The sequence below is a fragment of the Parambassis ranga genome, chromosome 21 (genome assembly GCF_900634625.1).
Source record: "Parambassis ranga chromosome 21, fParRan2.1, whole genome shotgun sequence".
NCBI lineage: Eukaryota > Metazoa > Chordata > Actinopteri > Ambassidae > Parambassis > Parambassis ranga.
This window is the reverse complement of record NC_041041.1, coordinates 22424844-22449609: the sequence shown is the minus strand read 5'-3', so window position 1 is coordinate 22449609 and position 24766 is coordinate 22424844. Positions and strand designations below refer to the sequence as shown.

The 24766-nt window shown below is 39.2% G+C and overlaps 2 protein-coding genes across 4 annotated transcripts; one reads left to right on the top strand and one right to left on the bottom strand.

Annotated features, from left to right (window-relative positions):
- Positions 1-5914: 5914 nt before the first annotated feature.
- LOC114426342 (homeobox protein engrailed-1-B-like) lies at positions 5915-9476 on the bottom strand. Of its 2 annotated transcripts, none has more exons than XM_028393684.1 (2): positions 8654-9476; positions 5915-7255 (listed from the first exon to the last, which is right to left on the bottom strand). In XM_028393684.1, exons 1-2 carry the CDS (start codon positions 9198-9200, stop codon positions 6933-6935), a joined length of 870 nt encoding a protein of 289 aa, XP_028249485.1. In that variant the 5' UTR covers positions 9201-9476; the 3' UTR covers positions 5915-6932. The 2 variants fall into 2 exon arrangements, with proteins under 2 accessions (XP_028249485.1, XP_028249487.1); XM_028393686.1 differs by having other exon boundaries at positions 5915-7252.
- Positions 9477-14451: 4975 nt separating this feature from the next.
- LOC114426780 (macrophage receptor MARCO-like) lies at positions 14452-24478 on the top strand. 2 transcript variants are annotated; one of them, XM_028394410.1, is made up of 13 exons: positions 14454-14655; positions 15360-15458; positions 16774-16928; positions 17246-17363; positions 17487-17531; positions 18777-18848; positions 19372-19440; positions 19939-19983; positions 20177-20245; positions 20609-20644; positions 20757-20810; positions 21585-21749; positions 22381-24478. In XM_028394410.1, exons 1-13 carry the CDS (start codon positions 14544-14546, stop codon positions 22509-22511), a joined length of 1170 nt encoding a protein of 389 aa, XP_028250211.1. In that variant the 5' UTR covers positions 14454-14543; the 3' UTR covers positions 22512-24478. The 2 variants fall into 2 exon arrangements, with proteins under 2 accessions (XP_028250212.1, XP_028250211.1); XM_028394411.1 differs by lacking the exon at positions 15360-15458 and having other exon boundaries at positions 14452-14655.
- Positions 24479-24766: the final 288 nt, after the last annotated feature.

Below are 24766 nucleotides of genomic sequence, written 5' to 3'. Positions count from 1 at the left end.
CAACTCAGCTCACCACGGCTGTATGCAATGTTCCTGCACGTGCCCTCCCACAGCCCTGAGTAGACGGCTCTTAGCTGTGAGCTAATGGTGGGTTCATGTATATGCAAGGGCAGTCTCCACAAATGTCAGGAGTTAAAACAAGTATATATTTTTACAAAATCTGCCAATAGTTTAGTAAATTTCCTAAAATGGCTTAATGGCCCTAAATGTTGTGACGATTGTTAGCGATTAAACTGACAGCAGAGACTTTTCCTTTTTAAATGATAACATTGGAACAATCATTTGTAAACTGTTAGTGACAGCTTTGACAATGACTACCAAGGTAAGGTCACGTTTGTATTGCATTTCATTTTGCAATGAAGTTTATAGTTTTTAACCAGCTTTGTGTATGTGGTGGAGAGAACCCTCCTGTTGTGGTAATGGCCTTTCAAGTAATAAGTGGATTTTATATATTCAGAGTAATTTTTAAGCCAGTATAAAATTAGTAAAAACTGATCAAAAATACTTCATCCCCATAACATTATCACCTGTTACTGTAAACAGTTTGACATCAAATTCTGCACTACTATGACTGATTACTGTAAAAACGCTGTTACATGAAGAATGTAAAACAAGGCAAAAATAATGCTAAGCTAGCTCAGTTTCCTGTCTTTGCTAGCTACCATTGACATAATCAGTAATGTAACAGCAATATTGCAGCAACCTAGACGTGTTCTAATTAAATGTGTAGTGTCTTGTTAAGATTTCTTCCCCACACCATTATTGTTGTTTATTTTATATAATATAAAAGGTTTTATTTATTTATTTGTCTTTTTAAAAGTCATATTAATCATTACATTTTGAGAGACATACACATTACATATAAATAAACATGTTTAAATTACATTCTAAGTATGGTGTTTAATAGGACTAAATATACTATTGTTACAAGTACTAAATACTAATGTGGCCTGTTGTAGAAAGCAACAACATGTCAGATTTTAACCACATGATCATGGTGCCTCTTTAGCTAATTGTATTCTCTAATATTTACCAAAGGAAATAAAGGGAGTGTAACTATAACTGCATAGGTAAACAAAAGGGATAAATTGAATGGATTCAATCTACAGCAGGTGAATAGCCCATTATTTAAAATGTGTTGTGTATTTTCTAATACAATATAGATATTTTTATATTTAACTTGAATGCCACAGTCAACACAAATACATGCAAGAGTCTAATTGCTGTTTTGTAATAAACATGTATTATAATACAGGGATTGCATCATTATTTTGACCCATTTTATGTGTTTTTTGTAACTATGTTCATTTTTCATACTGCTTCCTGCCTTGCTCAGTAATAACTACAATATCCTTGCTGCTGTCCATATCTGCTCCATTGTAAATACCGAGGAACCTTTTTTCAGGCAAGATTATGATAAGATTTAATATCACAACATGGCATGAGTCTTTTATTGCCCAGAGGAGTTGCATACAGGCACCAGCAGCAGTATTTTCATTTCATGCAGAGAAGCTCTCGCCTTGATTATCTGTCTCTGACACCTCTATAAATGTCTGCTCTGCTGCAGAGCTGAAAAACCTCCTCCCAGGCTCCCCGTCACTCATACATATTTATACAGCATATGATACAGCAAAGTGGGACTTGCACACACACACACTATAATGATCAGTGTGTAGACAAATGTAATCATTTAGGCTTGTATTCAGAAAATACAAAGGAGTTCTTTGGTAAAACTCAAGCAAATAATACATTTTAGATTTTATATCTTATCTTATATTTTAGTAAGGTAAAATAGCTATATAGGGTAAACTATAAGTTTTGGACTTTTACATTCTGTACGCTGTCTATCTGATCTGCAGAGAATATTATTATAACTATATTGATATGATTGGATTTTAGTGCCTCAAAGTGGTTTAAGTGCCTGTAGAATGAGCATGTGATCCCTGTGGGAGTAGAACAGAGCATGGCTGTTGTCTTATTAAAATCTGTCTGTGATGTAATTAAGAACACATCATTTCTGTTATTTTTATTACACCATGTTGTATTTCCCATCTGTGTCATTAGGACACAGCACCATATGAACTGCTGCTGTGAATTTACCATACCTATATTGGTAAATAATATGGCGACAACATTGCAAACAGATGATATATCCTCTGTTTATTTTTTTTCTATAACCTTTAATAATGGATGCTCATAAGATGGGATGGTTTTACTGTGCAAATGAAATGCTTACATGATCTGGTGTTCAGTTAAGATGTTTCCAAAATATTTTCAAAAAAAGTGATTGAAAATATTTTGCTATCCATCAGAAAAACAATTGAAAGACATGGGACAGGATCTTTTGAGGTGGCTCTCACCTACCTGCTGGCTTGAATCAAAATGGCGCCAACCCAATGGGCTGTAAGGAAAGGGGAGTCTGGCTCCTCATTGTGAGCCCCGGTTGAGGAGCGGCAGCATCAAACCACGTAACATTGGGCATCTGAGAACAAACTAATCCTGTTTGCAATGTTTGTTTGGGAGGGATCTGGGGACAAAAGAGGGGGCTGGGCAGCTTTGCCACTTCAAAACACAAGTGAGTCTTTCCATGCTCTGTGTGTGTGTTTTTGAAACATGTGAATAAATGTATTCATTTATTTATTTTTTCCTACTGTAGTAATTCTGGCTCCCCCCTTCAAAGAAAATTAATAAACTTAGTCAAAAATCTAAGACATAATGATGTTCTAACAATCTCATTAATGATCGTATCTTTAATGAGTGAGTATTTGCATTTTTTAATGCAGGAGTATTTATTAATTAGTATATATGTATGTGAACACCAATATAATAATGAAGTCAAGACTACATTTTTACCAAAATATATTTTCAGTTTTTTCCACATCAAATATTAACAAGACAAGCTTTTCCAGTGGACATCTCTGCATTTGAGTGGAAGAGCCAGTATCATTTTAGACCTGCACACAGTATATACACAGACAGGCACACACATATAAAACCATTTGCCAGTTAATCCATGTATGATTTACACTGCTTAGTCACACACTGACACACGCATGCACACACACACAGACTGGTTAACAGCAGTGTGGAAGGCCTGTATATCAATGCTATGTGTGTTCCCCAGCCATGATAAAACAATGGTGGCCATTTGTGCCACAACTGCTTTGCTGGGCCTCACAGCTCACTTGTTGACAGGCTGTAGACAGAAGGAGGCATGTGGAGAGTTAGTCTGCACCCCCTGTCTGCTCTGTGTGTATGGGGTGCATGTGTATGCACCCAAGTGCAAGTGAAGCGTTTGCTTGTGTGTTTGTGTACACAATCAGTTTGTTGCATGTGTGGATCAACAATGAAGGCAGCTGTATTACTGGGTGTGAAGACAGTGGTTTTGTGTTTCTTGGTTTGTGTTTGACACCAGGCTGCTGAGAAATGGCCAAGACTCAGTCAGTCAGATCCACTAGTAGCTCTACTAATGACGGTCATCCACATTTGATTGCTACAGTTTGATTGATCAGGTTTAAATGTTCAACACAAAGATATAAGATGTTACCCCAAAAACTTTTATGCTTTTTTAAGACTTTTTTTTTTTAAATTTATCTCATGTTATCAAAAGCTTTTAAATAGGCTTCTTGTTGGAGTTTTTCTTACATAGTGTATTATAGCACAAAAAAACACATCATAATTTAGAGAAATCCATTTTTGTTCACATTAAAATGTGACTCAATTCATCAAATGTTAAAAGAAGTTTATTAGAATGAATGACTTTTGTTGGTCAATGATGTCCTCAATTTTATTTGTTTAATTTATAATTACTGTTTGTAGTCAAATCCAAATGGAAAACTGGTTTGTTTTATGTAACTTGATGTGATAAAAAAAGGTACAGTTGCCCATTGGTACAACCTACTGATATTCTGTTTTCAGGTAGCAACACTGAGCCATGGAGGCAGAGCAAAGTCAGACCATTATTAATTATTATTATTACTGTACAGTTCTTCATCAGCAGGAGGACTGTTTATTACCTTCATTTGCATGTAAATTAAAGCTGTAGCCACAGGCCTGGCTGTGTGGCTACAGTTTGCAGTCCCCCTGCTTCAGGCAGCAGCACACAGTCCATTGCCACACACACACAAACAGTCCTCTGTAATTGGTAGGGGAATGTTAATGTGTCTAATTGTTTTGAAATTTGCATCACACTCTGTGATCTCACACAGATGCACACTGTGTGTTTTTATTATGCAATTACGCATGCATGGAATGTAAAAGCAGAAATGGAATGTGAAGAAATGATATCATCCTGTCTCTGTGTTTCTATTGGATAATTACAAAGGGCCCGGCATGTGAAACCAAACCTCCTCCTCTTCCCTATGGATCTGAGGCCAGCAGCAGAGAGTGCAAGAAAACAGGTAGAGGCAAAGATTCAGTCAACCTGTCACAACATTTACCTTTGAATTTGACAAATTGATCTCAGCCTGCTGTTATTTTCTCTCTTTCTTTTTAAGTGGTGGGGAATACTTTCTTTGGACAGGCTCCAGAATGATTATAGAAGAGACAAACTCCTGCTATAAGGAAAGTATGAAGCTCGAGATGACAGATGACCTCCTGGCTGCAGGAAATGGTCTGGTTTCATCAAGAAGATGCTCACTCGATAAGTAATTTAGTCCAAAATAATTACACAGTGGACTTGCTGTCAACAGCAACATGGCCCTCAGTTTACCCTTTCCAAATATCTATCTATCTATCTATCTATCCTTAAAAAGAATTGTTAAATTGCTAAATATTATTCCCAGATGGTTACAATCTGGCCCAATCTGTTCATTATTTCACTGAAATACAAATAAAGTTCCTGACGTGACTGGTTAGATGAATAGATAGCTTGAGGAAGCAGGACGATGATATGTTTCAGTTATCTACAGGATCTTTCCCTTATCAGCGCTTTAAAGTAACACCTGCTTATCCCTCTTTTCCTTCAAATATGTGAAAACATGTAGTAAAAGTTCCGATTCAGCAGAACAGAGCCATACTTTTGGATGAAAACCACTGATAAAAGGAAGCTACTTCTTTGTATTTTTGTCACACAAGAAAATAGAGTTTGGATGTGTATTCTAAACCAAAAGGAGGGTGGAGTGCTTTTTTAAGAAAAAAAAACACACACGAAAAAACTAAAAACAAACCAATAAAAAAAACAAAAACAACCTTTTTATGTGTATGGTTAGATTGTTAATTTAAAAATACAATAGGCCCTATGTTATATGTTAGTTTGCAATCCCTATTTGAAAATAGTGTGTTTTGTGGTAGAAATGTGATACAAATAATCATTAATACTAAACAGGTAAACGAATGTAGTAATATCATTAATAAACCATGTAAAAAAATGAAGGTGCATAATGGGTGCCCGAGTGCTTGCTGTGTGTGTGTGTGAAGCTTTCTCCTATCTGAACGAGTCCCAAACACAGTCAGACTCGCTCTCCTGTATTTTTGTTTCAGGCTTGCAGGGCTGGGTGATGAAATGAGTGAACACAGAGAGACGGAGAGGCAATTTCATGCTCTGCAACGCTTTGAACAGCGCTGATAGCGGCGCGCCTCGCAGTGTAAATTCACCTTCTTTCCAAAAGGCTTATGAATATGGATTCAGTTGTCCCACTCACTTGAATCAATGAGCTGAAGACACACACACACACACACACACACACACATTAATATTAACTAAATACTCGGTGTCAACAATAAAAAATGTGTCACTGTGCGAGAGTTTTTTCCAATATAAAAGCGTTTATTTGGAAACATGGTTTAAATGTATATAATGTACTCGCCCCCAGTAACATACGCACTGAAAAACCTGCCAAATTAAAATGACGCATAGAGGATCTCAGTGTTCAATTTGTGATTTTTGGTGTATGAATTATAAGCCTTCTGTAAATATCTACTGTATTTATATGGACTCTGTGTAACAACTGTAGTTGCCCCTAAGTCTGTTTGAGACGGTATAACACAGAAAAAAATGATTATTTCTTTGACATTTCACACACACACTGCAGGCCCCAATGTAAACATATATTATAATGTACCATTGATGTTACATAAAGAATATACATTTTGCGCTGGAAACATGACTTGTTTGCGATATGTGTGCAATTAAAATAATTTTAGGTCTTTGTGTATTTTGTGTGTCTCGCTACATAAACACAGAATGAATGTGAAGATGGCAAGTTCACCCATTCTACAAAGTTACAGACTGTTACAAAGTAACTAAAATACTCCTACAGTTCTTTTAGTCAGACCTGTCCTTTTCTTTAACCGCTATTTTTTGGATTTCTCATGTTGTTCATCTGTATTTTGCTTGTGATGTAAATTTTGTTTTAAAATGCGCCGGAATGAGATAATGAACTGTCTTTAAATTGTTTTCTATTCTTTGTAATATGTTGCTCTAGAAGAGTCAGATCAGATGCGCTTCTGTAGCTATAAGGCCTTGAGGTTCTGAGTGTGTCTACGGTGGCCTCGTTCTATACTGAATCATAGGCTGTCATTTTGTATTTTTCACCTGTGTATGGCATCTCAGTCAACTGTAGGGTTATTACAGGTCTTTGAAGCAGTTGGTCCAGAAATGAGGCTGACTGCTCTGGCGGTGTTTGGTGTTGTCTGGGGGCGGTTGGAGCTCCATGAGGCTCCCTGAGGTGTTTCTTTTGTCTTTGCTGTTTCTGAAACTGTCCAGGCTCTGCTTTCCAATAAAATCTTTGGTTTTGTTGTGACAGATCAGTCCAGTAGTATGCAGTCTGTTTGTCTATTCCGCTTTCGAGTCATCCTGAACAGGAGGAGATAAGGAAGAGCAGTGCCAAGCACCCCCCCAAAGCGCGCTTCGTTAAATTAGATATCATATTTACAATGTACAGAGTATGTGCGGAGGAGCGTGCGGTCCTGTCCCCATGAAGCGGTGTGCCTCAGTCGCTGTCCTCCTTATCCTCCTGGATGGTGGTGGTGGAATGGTTGTACAGTCCCTGCGCCATCAGCTGCAGCGCCAGCCCGTTCTTGAAGCCGCTGGCCTTTTTGATTTTGGCCCGTTTGTTTTGAAACCAGATTTTTATCTGGGATTCGTTGAGGTTGAGCTCCTGGGCCAGAGACTGCCTCCGCTGCTCCGTGATGTATCGGTTCACCTGGAACTCCGTCTTAAGTCTCTGCAGCTGCTCAGCCGTGAAGGCCGTACGCGGCCGTTTGTCCTCTTTGCCGCTTTTCGACTTTTTCAGTTTCCGTGTCCTTGGGCCTGCAGTAAGGGCGAAAGGACAGGAGAGCGGGAATATAAATATGCAGCGCATGAAACGAGTAATAATCATCAATCAGCCTATCGAAAAACCCATGATGAGCATTTTGACACAGCGCAGAGCTAGGTTATTTTTTTAATAATACATTTCATATTGTATATATTATTATTATTATTATTATTATTATTATTATTATTATTATTATTATTATTATGTTTTGCCTGCTCACCTGCCCGTTCAAACAATTCATTTAGGCGCCTGACTGTGAAGCTTGAAAAGATTCGCTTGTACTCACATACTACAGCTATTATATATATTATTACCATGTAGTAGTAGTAATAATAATAATAATAATAATAATGATAATAATAATAATAATGATAATAATAACAATGCTATAGAATACCCACATTTTTGAATGAGTCCAGTAATATCCGAAAATATTTGAGGCTTCTGCAAGCGTAAATACTACTTAAAATACATTACTTAGATCAATCAAAGACTGCTGTGAGACGTTGTTAAAGGTACATTATAAAGGATACATTTTATGAAGAGGCTCCCGCTGTGACAAAACTCACAATGTTGACAGTGGGATGAGAAAAGCTGAGTTTATTTCAGATTTGAAAATATCCGTCTGCTTTCTGACATATGCCTTCGCGTTGCCCTGTAGGCCACTTGTACATGTTTTATTGTCTATTGAAAGTGTCTGCTGTACAGTAATTGTCTTTAACTTCGTTGTGTTTTTCTCCGCCATGCTTTACTGACAGCAGCTCAGCGCAGGAAACACGGCTGACATACACACTAACGCCGGGGAGAACAGGCTCTCAGGTGGATGTGAAGTCTGCTGAAGCCCCCTCCAAAGTATGTCACAATGAAGCCCTGCCCGCTCTCTACCGTTACACTGTCAACATTCAGCGCAGCGTCAGTCTGTTTCTTTTAATAAATGTCTTCAAGTTAAGCTGTTACAGAAGCTTACTTTTCTCTTTTTTTCTTTTCTTTTTTTTTTAAAAAAAAGAAATGAAACTAGAAACGGCCTTGTTTAGCAATTAACAAACTACATCTCAGGCTTTTAAAGTGTTTCATTATTTAATATTGTGCTGCCAAAACATGTGTCTATATATATATATAGACATATACACACACACACATATATATATATATATATATATATATATATATGTGTGTGTGTGTGTGTGTGTGTGTGTGTGTGTGTGCGTGTTTAAAACAGAGAGGATTTAGGGAAAATCAAATGAAATGTCGTAGTATATAAAATCAAGTTTGATATCGAGCGGTAAATATGTTTGGTGTTGTTTGGTGTAGGAAAATGATTTTACCTGTCAGCATAAGATGCACATGCATATAAGAGTCGTTAACGAACCACAGTCACGATTCTACTGCCTTACCAGATGAGGGCCTGTCCGAGTACCGTGTGCAGTACACCCATGCCGGCCAGAGCAGAGGCTGCGTCTCTGGTGTGGGCGCCGCGGTGCCGTTAAGCACCACCAGCGAGGAGGACGTGTTCTCTCCGGCACCGCCGCCCGTCCTCTCCTCAGCTTTTACGCCTTCGCTGTTCCCGGTAGAGGCGACTGTGGTGGCTGTTCCGCCTCCGCTGCTCTTTTTTGAACTCGCCAAGGAGGTGTTGGAAGATGCGGAGGACGAAGTGCTGTCACTGCTACAGTTTGAGTCCTGGGACAGCGTTCCGGGAAGGCTCGGCCTGCTCAACGCCGGGTGGAGGCGATCCCGGGCGGATGTCTGTGCCCTCTCACGCGCGCCGTTCTCCTTCTTACAACCGAAGTCTGGACGCAGAATATTATCAATAAAGAAGTTGGTGGTTCTGTGGGCCTGCTGAGCGACCTGTAGAGGCAGTATGGGCGGCGAGGGCAGGCTGGGAGAGGGGGAGACGCTCTCTCTCTCACTATCCGTGCTGTTCAGATCCCGCTGCGCTTCCATTGCTGCTTCAAACACCAACGTGGCTTCTTTTCTTTCAATCCACTTCCACTCAGTGGACCTGTATTGTATCCAAAATATGACTACAGGAAGCACTAAAACATAGTTATTTTGTCTCCTGCATGTGTTGCTTCTTGTAATTATTCGGAGAGGGTGGACATCCTGTCTGCGTAAAGAAGCTCTGGCGCGTCATGGCCGTTAACTTACAAGGCTAAAAGACTGGTCGCGGTTGTTGTTGCGCACTGCTCTCACACCCAGCTTTTCACCGCTGTATGACAGTCTGCTCTTCACAAAGTCCTCACATCACATCACTGCGCGCACACACTCATACTCACTAACCAGAGGAGCATGAATAACATCCAAAGCGCAGCGGGCCAATCACCAGCCGGAACACTTTTGGACATCGGGTGACGACGTCCAATTATCATACGTCTCTGATCCAGGAGGGGAGCGTGAAGTAGCGAGGCACCTTCATAGAGAAACCAAACAAGAGATTATCACTGCTCCGCGCCTTCAGCTTTGTACGGTATATATGTTACATCTTAGTGGAGGAGAAACACACACACACACACACCCGCTGGTGGATGGATGAATGAAATTCAAATAATTATCTCTGAACAGTTAACTTTACCTGGACAGGTGGGCCCAGCGGGCCTTGGTGTTAAAACAGCAGGAGTTAAACTGGAACGACTTTCCTCTGAGCTCATGTCTTGCTGGTTCTTTCATTTGGGCCCGACAGACCAAGCCTGTCAGCCTGCACCCAGAGGCGATTCTGGGTCTCTTTGTCATCACACAAGCGCACACACACATATTCCGCAAAGAGAGAAGGCCTGCATACCAACCGGCACCATAAACGATCTCCTTTCTTATGTTTTTTTAATAGTTAATGTAAACTGAAATGTACACGTCGCACAGCTTCATATGCGTCATTTCAACGCCGCACAGCTCCAGGTTTGACGCACTCTCTCCATTGTTTTTTCCTCTTTTCGGAGGTGTAGCTGCCATTGTCAGTAGGTATTGTTTTCCAGCCCGAGCTCTGGAAAAGCGCATTCTTATCTCACGGTAAGAGAGACGAGCTGCCGGCGGATAATTTATAGGTTTAATTACTCCTTATTTCGCCCGATCAGCCGGACGTTCATCACCTGGCTGCAGGAGAAAAGCAACTCAAAGGCTCTGTCAGCTCACCGCTCCAAACACTTCATCAAAGTGCGCTCAAAGTGGGCAGATAAAACAATATAATGCAGCTTAATGACAGGCGTGCTGCAGAGGAGGGTTTTCAAAGTGTTAATAGAAAAGCACGAAGGAACAACTTAATTGGTGTAATTCATAATAAAAAATGGTTGGATTTTTTTCATTTATGTGTTATTGTGCGGACTTACACAAAAACGGGAAAAGGGTCGTATTTACACTGATCGTCTCTCCATTTGAATGATTCCTGACAGGACATTGATAAACTAAATCCTGAGATGCTTGAATAGGCCTCAGTGTCAGCGCAATGTCTCCAAATAGACCAGCTCCTCTAAGGACGAGGTGTTTTTCCACTGATCTGCCGGGATGTCTATTTTCAACATTATTCTTTTTTTTATCCCGACAATACAATGCTGTTTTTTGTATGTAGTGTGTGGCTATTTAATATATTTTTTAATATAAAATGAGCAACATAAGAATGAGTGGTATGGCATTATTAATGTTCCTTTCGCAGATGGATCGTATAGCTTTAGGGACAGTGTTTTCAATACACACACACACACAGTGAGGCTGATCACAGTTTTTCTGTCGGTAAGTCTGTCCCTCTCATGGAAAGTCTGTCGCTTCTAACGTCCCTCTCCGTTGTATTGAAGATTACTATCTTATCAGCAGCACAGCACCTAAAACAGAGATAAAAACAAAAACAGAAAAAATAAGTCTACATTTTAATTAACGCTATTATTCTGAAAAGTTTATATATATGTAAATGCATTCAATTAAAACGTGCTGTATACAGGATTGAAACGGTTCAAAAAGTTCAATGTTATTTATTCATTCTATTTTCTTAATAGTATACATTAATACTTAGTGCTGCTTGGCATCAGTTCCAGCAGAAAATATGTTGGCCCCTTTCGAAAGATTTATCAAAGACACCTAACGCCAACTTTATTTTGCATAAACAATATAAATAAATATAACGGTCTTTTTTCTAACATGACTGTTATTAGTATTATCATTATTATTATTCCAAAAACAATTTGTTTTGTAGCCTAATGCTTTCTATATTTATTCAATCATTGGTAAAATTGTACAAAAGAACATAGATTATAGAATATAAAACTTATTTCAGGAAACGTTTTGCAGAAACAGGAAAAATAAGCAGTATTCTGTGCAAAACAGTGACTGACTTGGGAAGAGGAGGTGATGCTGCTGAAATCAGACACAGTCTATCAGCAGTGCGACACTGAAATACGGCTTCAGCATGAAAATGATATCAGGGCGACATCTGGTGGTTAGTGTGACATGTTACAGCCTCCAGCATACAGTTAGAGGAAATTTTTTGAACTCCTACTGATTTTGTAAGTTTGCCCACTAACAAAGAAATGACGAGTCAATATTTTCAATGGTTTATATTTACAGTGAGAGACAGAACAATAAGAAAAACATCTAAACTTTTGTTGGCAATCACAGAGGCCAGATATTTCTTGTAGTTGGCAACAAGGTTTGCACACATTTCAGGAGGGGATTTTGTCCCACTCCTTTTTTTAGAAGAAGTTCTAGGAGTCATTCTTCCTCCTCCTCCAAACACGGCGAGCTGAGGTGATGCCAGAGAGCTGGATTTTGGTCTCATCTGACCACAACACTTTCAGCCTCTGAATCATTCAGATGTTCTGTGACAAACTTCAAACGTGCCTGTACATGTGCTTTTTGAGCAGGGGGACCTTGTGGGCACTGCAGGATTTCAGTCCTTCACAGCATACTGTGTTACCAACTGTTTTCTTGGTGACTATGGTCCCAGCTGCCTTGAGATCATTGACAAGTTCCTCCCTAGTAGTTCTGGGCTGATTCCTCACCGCTCTCATTATCACTGAAACTCGAGGGTGACACCTTGCATGGCACTCCAGACTGGGGGAGATTGGCAGTTATTTTATGTTTCTTCCATTTGTGAATAATCACACCAACTGTTGTCGCCTTCACACCCAGCTACTTGGTGATGGTGCCCAAATACACCTTAGAGCCAGAAATCTAGCTGATTAATAGGAGATCAAACACTTATTTCATTCATGAAAATGTGAATTAATTTATACCCTTTGTAAAATGCATTTTCTGGATTTTTCATACAGGCCACAGCTGAAACAGTGGTAGGTTTGAAAAATCCAGAAAATGCATTTTACAAAGGGTATAAATTAATTCACATTTTCATGGTTATATATATATATATATATATATATATATATATATATATATATATATATATATATATATATATATATATATATATATATATATATATTATATTATATTATATTATATTATATTATATTATATATGCTACTATAGCAGAATAATTTGGCAAATGACCAACAGAAAACAATTCAATTCAATATCAATGTATTTATATAGTGCCTTTTACAGTCATAATTGGCTCTAGGTGCTTCACAGAGACCCAGAGCCTGAACCCCCTTAAGAGCAACAGTGGCAAGAAAAACTCCCTTTTAACAGGAAGAAACCTTGAACAGGACCCGACTCATAAGGCGAAGCTTCCTGCTGCTTTAGTTAATAAATAGTAATAGTAAGTTAATAGTAATTAAAACAAGGATAAACAACAGAGACTGGTGTAGTATTCAGGAGCCAGACTACAGGTCAGCATGCAGGTCTGGAGGCAGAGAGAGAGAGGGAGGGGCACAAAACTACGAGGAAGACACAACATGAAACCTAGAGAGAATCTTGATCGTTAAAGGTGCTGTATAAATAAATAAAAAATTGAAAAGCAAAAGCAAAGATTTAGGTTACAGCTAGATCATTAATGCTTTGTTAATGAGTCCTCTTAGGTGACATTACATGGGTCAGTGAAGAGGAACAATTAAAATGTAGGATGGCAGATAGCTAGTCTGTCAAGGTTGGTGTTGAAGAGCGGACACAGATGCAGGATGTGGAGCAGCGTTTAACAATAGAGTCTTTATTCTCAGTCAGGTGGGCTAAAGTCCAAAGTTCAAAACTCAAAATCACACAATAAGTGGCAAAAACTCCGTAAGGCAAAAACAAAGATACTTAGTGAGGAAACAGGATAAAACAAGGCAAGGCAACCTGGAGAACACCCCAGGTCAAGGCTGGCAAGAGGAATGCTCATTCCCAAGGTGACAAGACAAACTGGCACCGAGTGCAGGAAGGACGCAGACTAAATACACAGGGATCAGGGTAGACAACTAGACACAGGTGTGACACATGAGGGAGGATCAGGTGGTCACCAGGAAGAGGAGGGGGAACACAAGGAGGGGGTAGTCAGGACACCTGAAATGAGAGGAGAGTCAGTGATACAGAACTAAACAGGAAATAGCAAAATAAAACAGGAAGTAACACAGGCACAAACCAACTTTAAAACAGAAGCCCTGGCTCAAACCTAAAACCCTGACATAGTCAAGAGATGCTGTGTTGTAAATTTAAATAATATCTATTTAAATATATAAATAAAATATAAATATATAAATACATTTAAATTTACAACATATACATGTGCAATATTTTTTCCATACTTGAAAAATGTATATAGACTATATTCTCAGGACTGTGCACTAACTTCTGTGTTTGCACTGAAACTGGTTGAGGGCTTTAATCTCATTGTCCTTGTATATAGTGAAAATAAAAGGCATTCTATTCTATTCTATTCTATTCTATTCTATTCTATTCTATTCTATTCTATTCTATTCTATATTCTGTGTTGAAGACCCATTAGTCACACTTCTCTAAGGGGGCCTTTATTTTAAAAAAATCAAGACCAGATTACCAAAAAATGGGAGAGGTTTGTGTTTCATCAAGAGATTGGAAAGCATTGTAACAAGAAAGACATAATCCAGCGATCTCAAATGTCCTTACCTTTTGTGCTTAGTTTCGTCCACTGTTTTGTAAGACGTTTGTGTTGCTGTAGTTAACCAACATAGCAACTTCCTCATTCTCCTTCTACCTTCATTAAATGGGTGTTTGCTACAGAGTTGTGGCCAACTCAGCTATTTATCAGACACAGTTCCTTCCTCTATCCCTCTGGTAACCCTCTAAATCTTTCTTAAAGATGTTGCAATCTGGGAAAGAATCAAGGTTTGCTAACATCATGTACTGCGTGTTATAATATTTGCTGAACAAGGAAGTAAAGACAAGTCTGAAATGAACATGGAGACATCAATGGACAGGATGGCAGAGCCGGTTTCATACACCCAGACTAACCCACTGTTTGACATGTTCCTCAGCAGGAGTGATCTCTACAACTTCCAGCCTGGTGAGTACGAGGAAGAAAATGCAGAAAAATGCAGATAGCTTAGACAGCCTTTATATCATATACATATGTGCAGAATAATGAATTTTCAGGTGAAGAGGACAAAGGACAAGCATTATAAGTGTCAGACAAGCTCTCCTTTAACAGAGACTGTACACCGGATACCATTTTTGTACACATAGATTTTTTTATACAGGGATACCTTGGCTAAACTTTGCTTGGGGTTCAGTTGAACCTTTCTGCAATAATGACAGATAAATAAAACCTGAAACATTTCATGAAAGTCTTCTATCAACAATTACATAAGGATAAGGAAACATTTCTCATTGCATTTACTCAATTAAGGTTTACAGGATGCTGCATTGCTCATGGCAGTTGTTGTTAAAACAACCTAACCATAGACATTTATATTATTCTCTGCTTGTAAACATGACATTTCCAGATACATGCCCATGACCAGGAGATGGCAGCAATGTTTAACCTTTAACATTAGACACACAGCATGCTTTCTAACATGAGCTGTCAACTCCTCGAATTCATATGACCACACCAGCATTTTTAAGACTAATGTAAGCATAATGTACGTAATTAGAGATTAAAGAATGTGCTGCGAGTTGCTAAATGTTTCCTTCAATCCACTAAAATCAACCATTTCTCAAGGACAGTGATCACTGGTGGTTTTAATGCACTTGCTGCTTGTGTTTCAGATCTGAAGCCAGCAAGGCCAAAAAGACAGTGGTGTTTGAATGTAATTGTGCTTTACCTCATCTTGCAGACAGGCCTCAATGCCTTTCTCATTTATAAAGGTACAGTTGCACTATTTAAAATATTTACTGATGTTAATTGATACATTCAATGCACATTATTTGCTATGGCTGAAAGTTGGCAAGACTGTAAAATATTACATGTTGCTTAAAAAACTTACAAAACTGTCTAAGACTGGTCTTCATTATGTTGTATTGCTAAGCCTGTGACTAGGTGACTACGTCAGCCACATGGGTGAAAGGGTGGATGATACAACATTGCTTCAGGCTTTCATCAAGAAGGCTGGGCTCCAGCTTAGGTTAAGGAAAGACCAATAGAACCTGTCACAGATTTTATGAGAGTAATGTCTTCCATTTCCAACAAGCCTTGCCAAGTTCTTGGCTACAATTGTAAGAGCATTTAGTTCCATCCATCCATCTTCAACCGCTTATCCTAACGTTTAGTTTTCCTTTTAAAATGTGTTTACTTTTATGAATGTGTGCCTTTTAGAACACACCATAATCTAACCCCGGACGCTCTACCGTAACAAGAAGAGTTAAACCTAACAGTCACTTAACATCATTCCATCTCTTAACCTGGCCAATACACCCTCACTGTTCAGTTTTGGCCAGAAACAATGTGAAATAACACACAAATAGCTCAAAAATGGGAACCATTAGTCACACATCCCTCAGGGGGCCCTTTATGTAAAAAAATCAAGACCAGATTATGGATACAAATCTTTGTTGACTTGGATGCTCCAAAACAAAATGGGAGGGGTTTGTGTTTCATCAAGGGATCAGAAAGCATTGTTACATGAAAGACATAATCCACCGATTACAAATGTCCTTACTTTCTGTGCTTAGTTTCGTCCACTGTGTTGTAAGGCGTTGTAAGGTTGCTGTGGTTAACCAACATAGCAACTTCCTCATCCTCCTTCTACCTTCATTAAATGGGTGTTTGCTACAAATTTTTTACAGAATAACTCAGTTATTTATCAGACACAGTTCCTTCCTCTATCCCACCTCCATAATTCTATCTCATAACCTGGAAACAGCATGAAATAACACAGCTTAAAACAGATTTATTCATGCCAAACATAATTAAGAGTCACATGGCATGTTAACACAGCATAATAACAGGAACATTATGGTAAATGTCAAACACATTCAAAGCTCCACCTGTGATGTTTTTTCCACTTTGGGCTGATTCTCCTGGAAACAAGTAAATTAATCCCCAGCCTAAAAACATCTAAATGCCCTCAATACAACCCCTAAGACTGGGACATCTAAATGTGTACACAGGTCTTTCAAGCCTAACGTTTAAAGGTTGATGATGGTGGATATCATTTCTAACATCCCATCATCGATGTCTCAGTTTTCATGTTGCAGGATTCACTGGCTGACCCCAGATCACAGAAGCAGAAATCCACTCTCATTTCTCTGGGTGATGACAACCTCCAAACTCTTATCTTCAACAACAGTGAAGAGTCCAAGACCCTCAAGGGCCAGCTGGGGGCCCTGCAGAGTCAGGTCCTCTTAATGTTTTTTTATGCACATTGACTGAGCACAACCAAAGACAATAGTCTTGAGTTAGTACTCTTTATGGCCATGTAGTGACATGGTTTTGTACATTTTCATGGCATTTCATAGGAAGGGGTGAGCACATTACAACCTCTCCAAAATCACAAAGCTCCTTCCATTCCAGCTTATGCTCCTTTCAGTTTGCTGCTTAATATTTAGTTTACCTCACAGTGCACACAATATTTGTAAAATATTGTTTCAAGAGTCTCAAATTACATACTTTAATATCACAGCCAAGGCTCACAGTCACTTTACCATGACAACAGGTCAACAACCTGTGTGGAGAAGATGGTCAGCTGGACAGGTTGAAGGCTGGTCTGATCCTGCTCAACACAAGCAACCACAACCTGGAGGACAAATTAAAAACCATCAGCCTCAAACCAGGTGTGTCTGTCTGTCTCTGTGTGTGTTTGTGTGTGTGTGCTTGTTTAAATTAAACGATTCAGTAGCTGAGATTCAGAGTTTGGTTAACATAGAAAATATAATTGGTGTGTATTGCTACCTCAGGGCCTCCAGGTGCTACTGGTCCATCAGGAGAAAGAGGACTTAAAGGTGAGTACACATAGCTATTAATATTATTGTATCACAAAAATCATATTCAGGTTCACAGGAGGAGAGTTTCAGTTGTCTGGGTCAGCCTTTGTTTCTGTGTAGGTGTAGAATTAAATGGTCAACGCTAGCATTGTTGGAGAAAATAATAGTAGAATAAAAGTTATTGGACAAGGCTCATAATTCCCATGATTTACTAAAGGTGTGTATGTGTGGGAGGATGTGTTAGCTTTCAGGTCTGCTGATGATCTCAACATTGATGGAGTGTCATCTCTGGTCAGACAGCTGCTGAGACCTGGTCGATGGATGAGATGCAGCTATTATTCTTTACATGCTTGCAAAGTAGTGCACTGACATTTTCCATATAAAATCTTTATCACCACAAGACTTTTCCGCTATTTGACAAATTACCTGAGTGGAAAAGATGTTTTCCAATAGGTCAACAGACACCCCCCACACCACCACCACCACCCACCCCACACCCTTTTGGAAAAAAAAACACAAGTTGTTAATCAAGTTTACAGTGGCTGCAGGAGGAGGCATACTTAGTGTGAATGAATCAACCTCCTCTAGTCATATCAACCTCTTAATCCTATTCTTTAAGACACAGGACAAGGAGAAAAAGAGGCAGCAATCTACCACTCCAGTTTTTTTTTATTAATCTGAGATGTTACTAAATCTGAACCATCCACATGTGTTTTGAACCCAGCTCAGCTCAGCTGCTTTCTTTGAGTGTCCTTCCATATTAGATCAAACTTGTCTCCAAAAACAGGTACCACAGGATATACTGTATTGTCCACAGGCTTTTCAGCTTGCTGTAACTCACTTCACTTTACCTTACTTCTTTGACCCAGGTGTAACCTATTGACCTACATTCAATCTTTAGGGTTTTTTCAAGAGTTCTAAGATAATGAATAAACATGTTAAACGTCTTGACTTTCATGTGATGAAGGTGAGCATAGTGTTAGTTGAGGTAAGCTATGAAGTCAAGGTCAGCCTAAATTGTATCAGTTCCCCCCTAGCTTGTCAGCTATGACATAAACACACAATACATTACTGCTACCGCACCAAGATTCCAAAAGCAGGACTAGAAGGGCAAAAGATAAATCTTTTGTTTTTTGCTTACTAGTTATTGTTATATTTAAGCAAGTTAAATAACAGGTTTGCTATCCATCATTCTTTGGCATTATTATTCTGCATGTTAAAGGCAACAGCATTCTTTTCTAATACTATGTTTTCTTTTTCCAGGTGACAGTGGGGTTTCTGGACCAAAGGGTGAAATGGGACTGAAAGGAGAACCAGGAACTGCTGGTGAAACTGGTGTGTTCTGTCATCAACAGTGGTGTCATATGATCAGTGAAAAAAAGAGAACCTTCAGCAGCACTACAGTCTGGACAGAGTTACAGATCATCCAACAATAGCTTAAGTTAGCTTAGCCCATTACACAGAGCCCTTCAGCAGTCATAGGAAACTGAATGAAGACATTTTGGCTAAGACAAGACTAAACAAAGCAAATTAGTATGTTTTTAATTCTTCGTAGTGGTGGTCATAAAAGTTTTTTTCAGCTACTGCGGAGAATACTAGATTACTGCAAGACGACAATAGTGCCGTACATTTTCTGACAACAGAACCATGACCTTCTATAACATGAACTAATTTGAGCTCCTGGGTGGAAAACTTATCAGCAGATTTTAGATATGTGGAGTTTCTCTTCCTTCTTTAACTTCTCATTGTTATCAGTAACATTGCTCACATGCTGCTATTTACGGAAAATATACATGGGATCTGCATAGCCTGCATTTATAAAAGATGGCTAATAATCAGAATGTCTTCCTGTGTGTAGGTCCCAGGGGTCCACCAGGGGATCAAGTACCAGGTCCAAGAGGTGAAAAAGGAGAACCCGGGGGCCCAGGTAACCAACACATTTCTCTGTTCTTGTGGAGTATGTAACAAGCTTAAGGCTTTGGGTCCAATGACCTAGATATGTAAAAAAGCTTTAAGTTACTGTAGTGTTTGCTGTGCTGTGCTAATTATTGGCCTATGAGGTGTACATTGTTTAAAAAATATAAATACAATTCAACCCTGATCAAAAATTAGATTATTTACGACAGACATTTTTGAATGAATTTGTTATACAGTATTTATTATTATATTTATTTTTGTATTCGTTTTTTAAATCCATTTATTACCAACAAAAGGCCTGAGTTATTAGATGTATATCTAGATAATAGATAGATACTTTATTCAATCCTGCTAGTTCTCTACCTGCAGCAGCACCCCCTCCAACAGGTGGCCGCCTATGTGGCCTATGCCAAGAGCCAGCTCTGTAACTTTGTACTCTGCAAGAACTGTGACCCAGGCTAGCATTACTGTTTTTAAGTGGCTACTTCCAACTGTGATCTAATTGCAGGCCCTGGTGGAGACAAAGGTGACCCTGGTTTTCCTGGTCTGCAAGGTATCTGTATGTTACATTTTGTATGTAAATAAATGCTATAGACATTTTGTATGTACCTCTCACATAGATAGCATTACACTGCATTGCAGGACGATGCGGATTAACAGATGATGGATGGATGGATGGATGGATGGATGAAAAAATGTTATATGTCTGTGTAAAAAACACAATGTGTTGTGGACTTGCTCTGCAGGAACTCCTGGTGTTGGTATTCCTGGGCAAAAAGGAGACCATGGAGATGTTGGTCTACCCGGACCTCCAGGTCAGATTCTAGTCTTTATTAAGTAGTCATGCTGCACCATGATTTATCTTTCTTGTCTTTACAGTTATGTGTTCAGCAAGGAGTTGTGTAATTTCATGTACATCAGTGTATTTTACCATTCAGCAGATTGCTGCCATCCTAACTAAACATGGATTACTTTACATCCTGTAATCACTTTGTGAGACACTTTCTAATGTGTGAACTGACAAACTGCTCGGATCACACAATACTTACATACGGCTAAAGGGTGTTAATAGGGCTAAAATTCAGAATTTAGAATGTTATCCTTTCCCCACAAGAGATATAAAGTAAGAATGCCCAATTTAACCAGCCATGTTTATCATTTTATCATTATTTCAACAGGTGTAAAAGGACCAAGTGGTTCCAATGGAACTGCAGGTGAATACACACTGATGCTCTCATTTACAGTAGCATATTTCTCTCCAACTCAGTGTTGACCTGGGTTTAAGCATTAAACTGTTGATATCATAGTGATCGTTTTTATCCACAGGTCCTCCCGGACCACCAGGTGCCAAGGGAGAGAAAGGAGAATCAGGGAAGGAGAGTAAGTTAGCATGATACTAACCACAAGGTGGTAGTATTTTCAAAAATTAAAAAAAAACAACAACAAAAAGACAAATTATTTATTTACTACAAATAACTAACTGCTGAAATATACATCCACTATAATATAAACACAATAGTTTCATCTTGCTCAACAACCTGTCATGTTTGTTCTCTGTAATGTATGATGTCTGTGCATGTTTGTTCCTCTCTCTCCTTCATCCTCTCTGTCCTGTCTCCCTCTTCTCCTCCTCTACCCGGCTGACTGTCAGCAGGAAGGTTCTCCTTTTGAGTCGGTGTTCAAGGTTTCTTCCTGTTAAAGGGAGTTTTTCTTGCCACTGTTGCTCTTAAGGGGGTTCAGGCTCTGGGTCTCTGTGAAGGGCTTTGAGATGATTCTAAATTGAATTGAATTGACCCACTACAATCAGATGATTTTTGATATTTTTACATAAAAACCAAAGAATTAATATTATTATTAATAGTATTAACTTCTAAACATGGCTGTAGGTGCAGTTACATTTAATGTCCCCCACACTCTCATTAAGCCACTTGTGATTTAGCCTCCATATACAGGAAACATTGTGATTTGGTCCCTGTCAAAGATCAGACCTTGCCCATTGTCCCGCACAAATCAGATTGATAGTCAATCATGATCAAATAGATCCCAGACCTTGATGTGTATGTAAGGGGTGATAAACCTTGTTCATGGTGCATGTTCCAGTCACTGTGCTGTTCTAGTCTAAATTCCATCATCTCCACCTTTGTGCCACTGCAGTGATCGTGCGTCTTGTGCCGGGTAAAAACCAAGGACGTGTGGAGGTTAAGCATAACAATGTCTGGGGCACCATTTGTGATGACAGCTTTGACAGACTAGATGGAATGGTGATCTGTAAGATGTTGGGCTTCACATCCATTGTTAACACCTTCACTGCCACATCAGGTAAGGAGCCAGCACGCGTTCATGTGTGCATGTGTAACTGTATAGCCTTTAGGTTTAGAAAATGAGGGCAATGGGAGTGACCTAAAGTTAGCTTTCTTATGTAAGAGTATTGACACAAGCTGTTTCGATCCTTTTATCTGGGTGGGAGAGAAGTAAGTAGCTGCTACATCCCTTCCAGTCTCCTTCCAACATATTCCTCCTGTATTGTAGATAATGGTCATTAAAATTAGGCCTGTCACCTAATGTGTATGTGATAGAGCAGCAGAGGCTCCTGTACCTTTTGCCTGGGCTCAGTAGAAAGAACGTGCCACGGAAAGGGCTGTAAGGGTCATTTATGACAGGTATGGCTCTGAGAATGCAACATTAGGTCATTGGGTGGTTTATGTGATAGCTGTCAGATTATAGAGGTCACAAACCAAATAAGCATGATAGTAAGCCTCCTTTCTAAAATACAGGGTGTGTGTATTCCTTAGAAAGAGGTGGTAGGAATCATATATTGGCAACTTACCAATAATATTCAAAACACAGATCACAGTTCAGAGAAGAGCAGCTATGTTGTTGAACTTCAGATAAAATACAAAATAAACTTGTGAAGGCACATGTGTGTTCTGACACTACTGTCCCACTGCAGGTTCTGGTAAGATCTGGCTGGATGAGCTGAGATGCACAGGAACAGAGACGGACATCTTTGACTGCCCACATAATGAAATTGGTGTTCACAACTGTAACCATGACGAGGATGTTGGAGTTCAATGTATCTAGATTGACAAAGAAGAAATGCCTTTTTCAGCCGTTTTAAACACAAACGTAAACGTATATGCATACACAATGTAATTACCTAACGGCCATTATAAATTATACATTTATAAATATAAATTGCTAGTTAATAATGTCATTTGCAACCACAAAGTCAGACAGTTAGCAAACAGCTGTGGAGATGAATTGTTATTGGCTAGACAGTGAATCACTAATTATAACAGCAAGTGGGCTATAAGCTCAGCCAGAAACATGGCTACACCACACACCAAGTTGATAACTTCTCATAAACTGGTTTAATAATAGAGTGCAGTGAAGATGACATATTTTGTCACATATCTTGGCAGTCATACCATTTTTAATGGAGCTTAATTATAATCACCAGAAGTAAAAAGCTAACTACATGGCTGTGAGTGAGGCTTCCAGGTTATGATGATAGTAGATTACAATCGCTGGTGCACAATGTGTCGTAGAATAAAGCATGGGACTGCAGGGACCTGCAGCAGACTGCCTCCATTAGCATGCAAGAGAGTGTCACTACTGGTGACCGTCCGGGGTGTACCCTGCCTCTCACCCAAAAGCTGGCTGGATGGGCTCTAGCCCCCCGCGACCCTGCACTGCAGGACACGTGGGTTAATGGAAGATGGATGGATGGAGAGTGTGACTAAGGCCAGGCACTTGATACTAATTCTATTTTTGAAAATTACTTGTCTTCAGGAAACTATAGTATAGAGTCAAATTGACAGGATTTTAAACTCCTGGACATAATCTGACCTGGATGAAGTCTGCACAGGCATGCTTGTCAATGAACTTATGTAGATATCTATATTTTTTCTTCACTTAACAATAAGATGTTATTCTTAGACTTTTCAACCTGTGTAATGAAGAGTCCAGGGGTTAAAAAAGAACACTCATGCCCACCTGTCACCACATGGTGGTGCTGCTGTTATGACTTTGGTTTTCAATGATGTAAAGCACTGGCAATGTTGGATTAACTGTTGACTCTGCAACAGGAGTAATGCACAACACAAGAACATTTAAATCATCAAACCACACCAGACCAAAAAACATGTCTTTAAATATACGTTTCACTGTGTATTTATGAGGTTAGTTCAGAACCATTGTACACCTTTTACTCTAATGCTCCAAAACCTTCTAAACAAAATGAAACTCTGGTTTTAATCATCAACAGTTAAGATGATGAGAAAGAACCAATTGGAGACATTAAAATTGAGCGCGCTTCTGTAAATGAATAGGCAGGCACAGCAGGAGAACTCACCTCCAGGTCTTGCAAGGCTTGATTCACAGTCTAACTGCTCTTCCTTCAGGGGATGTCACCTTGAGTCATTGCCATCATGTCTGCCTGTAAGTGGCCTAACTCCCTTTTTTCCCCACATCCATCTGTCCAAATGCAGAGGGACGACTGGAATGCAGTAGCAGGCTAGGCTATTAAAAATACAAATTTTAATTCAGCAGCCTTGTCCAACTGTTCTTTCCACAGGTTACTGCTCTGGGTGAAAGCTGGAAATAAACATGAGGGGAGTCTCTCTCCATTGTTCATTAGCAAATTCAACCTGGATCGCCTAGGCCTGCTCTGTGGCCCTAAGACCACTGCCTGTAATTGAGGGCTGATGTAGATAAATAAATAATAGGTGTGAGGGAAAGGGAAGGGGAGGACTACATTAGGGTAGGTAGGGTAAGGGTGCACGCATAACCTGTGTGCACTGCCTCAGACCATCTGAGCAGTTGAGCATTTAGGAAGATTCATGAACCATCACTGGACTTTACCTCTGAGTCTACCAGTCTGTCCCTCTCACTGTCTCTTCACTTTTCTTTTTGTAGACTTAGGTCTTATTATATTATTATAATTCGCAGTAGAAGCAGTATTAGAACTGGATGCTTTCATTGAAGGTGGTGTCTGCTTGATTTAAGAGGATGTCAATAAGAAAACAATTTAAATCTTTGTTAACAAATGGTGTTTAACTGATGAATAACTATTGACTATTGCTAACCGGCTGTTTTTAGTAGGTATGGTAATGAGTGCTGTGTGTTGGGTGTAGGAGTTTTAGCTTGACTTTTGGAGAATAAAAGCAGCTCTCTTTGTATGACTAAGGAATTTCTTAAGATTTCAATTCACATTAAATCAACTTCTGTGGATCAGATTTCACATTTTTGACACTTCTGCTTGTTTTTGACGCTTGTGTTTTTCTGGTCTGTCTGAATTAGCATCTGAAACAGCTGAAGGAAATCAGTGCTGCAGC

Excerpts from the sequence above, each read along its gene's own strand:
- LOC114426342 (XM_028393684.1), bottom strand. The coding sequence starts at position 9,200 with ATGGAAGCGCAGCGGGATCTGAACAGCACGGATAGTGAGAGAGAGAGC. Across the intron at positions 7,256-8,653 it reads CTCGGACAGGCCCTCATCTG|CAGGCCCAAGGACACGGAAA; the intron begins GTAAGGCAGTAG and ends TCGCCCTTACTG.
- LOC114426780 (XM_028394410.1), top strand. The coding sequence starts at position 14,544 with ATGAACATGGAGACATCAATGGACAGGATGGCAGAGCCGGTTTCATAC. Across the intron at positions 18,849-19,371 it reads AGGAACTGCTGGTGAAACTG|GTCCCAGGGGTCCACCAGGG; the intron begins GTGTGTTCTGTC and ends TCCTGTGTGTAG. Across the intron at positions 21,750-22,380 it reads CACCTTCACTGCCACATCAG|GTTCTGGTAAGATCTGGCTG; the intron begins GTAAGGAGCCAG and ends GTCCCACTGCAG.